Source organism: Triticum urartu, chromosome 2A (genome assembly GCF_056163025.1).
Source record: "Triticum urartu cultivar PI428250 chromosome 2A, HENAU_Tu73, whole genome shotgun sequence".
NCBI lineage: Eukaryota > Viridiplantae > Streptophyta > Magnoliopsida > Poales > Poaceae > Triticum > Triticum urartu.
The window spans coordinates 719,844,891-719,849,633 of NC_141874.1; the positions used below are offsets into that span (position 1 = coordinate 719,844,891).

At 46.6% G+C, this 4,743-nt stretch overlaps 1 protein-coding gene across 1 annotated transcript; it reads left to right on the top strand.

Moving 5' to 3' along the window:
• The first annotated feature begins 3,493 nt into the window (after positions 1 to 3,493).
• Positions 3,494 to 4,392, top strand: LOC147987129 (uncharacterized). Its single transcript, XM_087540257.1, has one exon. The coding sequence runs from the start codon at positions 3,719 to 3,721 to the stop codon at positions 4,034 to 4,036; it is 318 nt and encodes a 105-aa protein (XP_087396383.1). The 5' UTR covers positions 3,494 to 3,718; the 3' UTR covers positions 4,037 to 4,392.
• Positions 4,393 to 4,743: the final 351 nt, after the last annotated feature.

Below are 4,743 nucleotides of genomic sequence, written 5' to 3' on the forward strand. Positions count from 1 at the left end.
TTTAGAAAGGTTCGCTCACGTTTTAAAAAATTCATGGAATTTGAAAAAAAGTTCATCATATTTTAAGAGAGGGCATCAAATTGAAAAAAAATAGTTCACTGAAAATGAAAAAAATTCATCAAATTCAGAATAAAAAACCATCGATTTGGAGATTGTTTTTACGGATTTTAAAAAGTTCATTGAATGAAAAAAAGGAAAAAAGGTAATCGGAAAAGGAAAAAAGGAAACATAGAAGAAAGTGTAAAAGAAAGAAAATGATTCAACTAACCACTTCGGGTTTGGTTCCGTTGTGTTTAGTGTTGCTTGCAATTATACTAGAGGACGCCTGAAGCGCCAATTAGGAATTGCCTTATTTGACGCGCAGGTTGCCAATTTGTTTTTTGAGCGGTACGCAGGTCGCCAAATAGGAGGTTCCTTATCCTCCGACCTAACCCAGGCGCTAAATAGGAGCACTCCGCTGAAAGGCCCGGCCGAATATCCACCGAAAGGGCGAGCCAAAAGCCAAAAGAGCGACTTCTCGACCACTGAAAAGCCGAACACAGTCTCTTTTTCTTTTTCAGGGAGAAATAAATATGCTGGGAAACGACCACGTGACCAAGTGCATGCTCTCTAGCGTACGTAGCTCAATGATGGAGAAGTCTACAGCTGAGCTAATACACGTCGAGTTCATCTTTATAATATGTTGATTGATGCTTCCCGGACAGAAATCGCGGATAAGACTGGTCAATCGAACTTAGCACCGTCTTTATGATCGTATCCGTCGTTGCTCGACTTGTCCACTTATTATGCACGCAAAATGCACCTGATTTGGACCTACAACAAACACCATCATGTTAGATAACCAAATCCAACTTGTGAGAAATATGTGAGTCTTGATGCATTTCCTAGCTGAGCACCAGAGTTATTTCGAGGACAGAGTATGCTAAATATAAGTATTTTCGGAACAGAGGCTCAAGTTGCTCAACTCGATCGCACTTGGGTTTGGGCCCGGCACATGTCCAAGCCAATCATTCTGCCGTGTACCCGAGAGAAAAAAATGATTCTGCCTATATAGCTTTCCTGCGGTTCGGATCATTCCGTTTTTTTTTTTGGAAGAGCAGCACGTCTCCAATCCACAATGATTTTTTTTTTTGGAGCATCAGCACAGACACAAGCGCTCATATACACGCGCATACACTCACCCCTATGAACGTCTTCGAAAGACTGAGCCGACATATCATCTTGAGATTTACGAAGTCACCGTAGGTGCCTCGTTGTCGACGGAACGTCTCCTCCCACTGAAAACGCATCACCGTGAATCTTGAAATAAATCCAGGAATAATGCGAGCACCAGGATTTGAACCCTGGTGGGTTGGGGATATCACTGTTTACCTAACCAACTCAACCACATGTTGATTCGCCCAATCCACAATGATTTAATCGGCACTACGTACAGAAATCGCTGTGAAGAACTTTCCAAACCACGAGCTACGCCTACGCTACGTCTGTATTCAGTGGACACGATCAGATCAGCTGCACGTAGGGTTGGACTGTCGACATGTAATGGCAGTACGTACTCCGTCAGAAATACTGTAGGAAATACGCGTATCGACATGAAGTTGAATGGAAGTGGGCCGCACTCGCAATCGCAGCACAGTGAACTCCATCGATAAGCGCCAGCGACGGCCGGTGCCCCACGCAGGAAATGCCGATCGATCGACGTCGGACAGCCGCTGGCCCATCGCGACTTCTGATGCCCAAGTGTCCATAGACGCACGCTAAGCAACAACAGTAAAGCGGGGTAGTAAGAAGCCTAACCATTGTCATAGGATCACTGATCAATTTCTTCTCAAATATACAGCAATGCCATCCGCCTCCACCATAGATGGCCAAAAAACAATATCCATATTGACCCCTCACTAGTTCATTAAATTAAGGGTGGACCATTCGTGAGGGCTTCATGGAAGGGTGGGGTTCAATTCCTTCCCTTATAGGTGATGAGACGAAAAAGACCGATTCAATTATTATTATTTTTGCCATGCCAGCATTAGTTACAATTTAAAACATGCCATCCACTTTCTAAAAATGTCCGGAATATATGACTTTTCTTTAATGCGACATTGTCCTATGCGGGTAGGGGCGGTGGTGTGTGTTGAGGAAGGAGGGGGAGGTTATGTTGGTCGCAAGCTATCGGGCCCAAGAAAAAGGAAGCTATTCCCTTTACCAAGCAGAGATTATATCGTTCCCGTCCAATCCATATAATGGGTTGTGTGCATCGATCGGTCCATTCCATTCCAACCCGTCTTAGGGCATCAGGGTTGGCACCGGTATGTTATTGTTTCCACGGATCATGCGGCGTGTGGATCGATATGTCGTGAGTATGCATGTGTGTACTCAAATACACTAGCAATTTGTGCAAACACTAACTCTAGATACAATCACCAAACTTGCCAAGGTTAGCCATCTATCATCATTGTGTCGTTGTCTGCCGAGTAATTAGGCGACGGATAGAAGGTGGACCGATATAGATAGTGTAATTTTCTAATAATGATCAACATGCGGATGAGAATTCACATCATGATGACATCATATCTTCGATTTTGTTATGGTCGATGCAAGATGATTCAATGTCGTGATGCAGTGTGGTCGATCATCCTGACGAGGTGGGGTTGTCGCAGTGGGTTGGGGCGGGGCTTATAGATATAAAAAATGCATAGATATAGGAGTCTAATTCTCTTTTCTGTTTAGGACTTCAATAGCCCATGAACGTTCGTTAGGATGGGCATTTGCGAATGATTTTCATGGCAGTTTTAGTTGTATGGGTGACAATTTCTTTCAAACTAGCATGACAATTGCTTTCTAGAGGAGACATTTTTCTTTTTAGAAAAGTGTCATCGATTGATGTCAACCAAACGTCTCGAGGGTGTTCGCTGGGAGTTCCTTCCCGGCGAACGTTCGCCAGGAATGTTTAGATCTCGAGAGAAACTGGATGAGTATAATTGTGTATTCTTACCCCTGATTCCCAATGTGTACCTATAGGAGTTCACTAGTCTTTCTGTTTAGACAAAACAAATTCAGGGACAGTCTCAACTTGCACTCCTCTTCGATCCCACTGTATGCCGACATTCTCAACTCAATCATTCTGCGTATACACGCCAACAGAAACATTCTGCTTTTAGCCTTTTATCATCCATACAGATACACTCCAACTCCAGATTCTTATGACCGCAACAAGGACGTGCGTGAAAGAAACTTCGTCGCTCCTTTACCCTGGACAAGTGCCAGCGACGGCCGGTGTCACACGCCCACAGAGGAGGAAAATGTAGATCGATCGAGATCGAACGGGCGCTGGTCCATGGCTAGAATCTCGTGACGCGCAAGCTCGATAATTCAGTTCGCGGCAAGCATACACAAGGGCACAAGGCGTGCGGTAAGCAACAACGATCTCCTCAGCGACTTGCGTAGCACTACGCGTCCACGATCGAGAGCGTCCATATAATTGAGTCGATTCCTTCCCATTATGAAACCTTCCGTCGATCGCCATCGCCGGCCATTATTAATCCGCCCACGCGACAGGCCCCTACATAGTTAATGGCCGGCCAGTCAGCCCCGTGGTGACCACCCAGCAGCCGCGGCGCCACCTCAAGAGTCAAGAGCGTTGCCATGGCAGAGGCGGAGGGGTCGGCCATGTAGGGTAGCGGCACCGGCGGTGGCGGAAGAGTCGTTCGGGGATACATCGATGGTGGTGCACGTGGTGCTGCTCGCCGCGCCGGCCGTCGGCGGGTTCCTCCTGCACGCGTTCAAGTTCTCCATCCTGCTCTGGCCGTTCAACCTCACGCTGCCGCTGCTGCGCGACCTGCCGCGCGTCTGCGCCACGCTCCGGGGCGCCGCCGAGCTCTACGCCGCCGAGCTGCGGGCGTCCCTCGGCGGCCGCCGGCGGAGGGCGCCGGTACCGCAGCTCGACCGCCAGTACTTCTCCCTCCGCGGCGTGCGGAGACGGCCGGCGGAACGGCTCGTCGACCACGCCATGCTTGCCCTCGTCGACGTCTCCTACTGATGCCGCTGCGTTGCCAAGGTGGTTGCACGCTGGGGCTGTTCGATTCCGGCGGTGCTCGGCTTGGATGGAAACGTTGGTTCAGAATTTTCTTTGGATCCATGTACATAGGCGTTCCATTTTTCTTTTTTCTTTTTTCTGCATTTGTCGGCTGCAGTGATAAATTTGTTGTAACTAGTCCAATGTCCCGCGTAATTACACCTGATCTTTTTTGCTATCTTCAGTATTATATATTACTCCCTCCGTCACATAACGTAAGACGTTTTTGACACTACACTAGAGTCAAAAAACGTCTTATATTATTAGACGGGGGAAGTAGATTATCATAAGTGAGTAAGACAATGCTATTTGCATGAATACCATATACTGATATACTGATGTGGTGATGATTGCCATATTGAATTAGTATGGAAGCTCTTTCTCTTGAAAGAGAGATCATTTACATAAAGTATATTCTCAATTGTTAGAATGACCTTATTAAAAACACACCGTCTATTTAGAAGTGAGATGGTGCCGAAATGGTGAGCAACCTAAAAACTATTAAACCTTGGTACTTCGATGATCCTTAAGGACTTGTTCGGTTAATCCCCATCACAAGGAAATTGGAGAGGATTTGAAGGATCAAGGTGGAATTTGACTTGCTGCGGATTTAATCCCTTCCAGTCCCCTTCAACACCCTTGAAATCTCATGGAACCGAACAAGATCTAAT

Excerpts from the sequence above, each read along its gene's own strand:
- LOC147987129 (XM_087540257.1), top strand. The coding sequence starts at position 3,719 with ATGGTGGTGCACGTGGTGCTGCTCGCCGCGCCGGCCGTCGGCGGGTTC.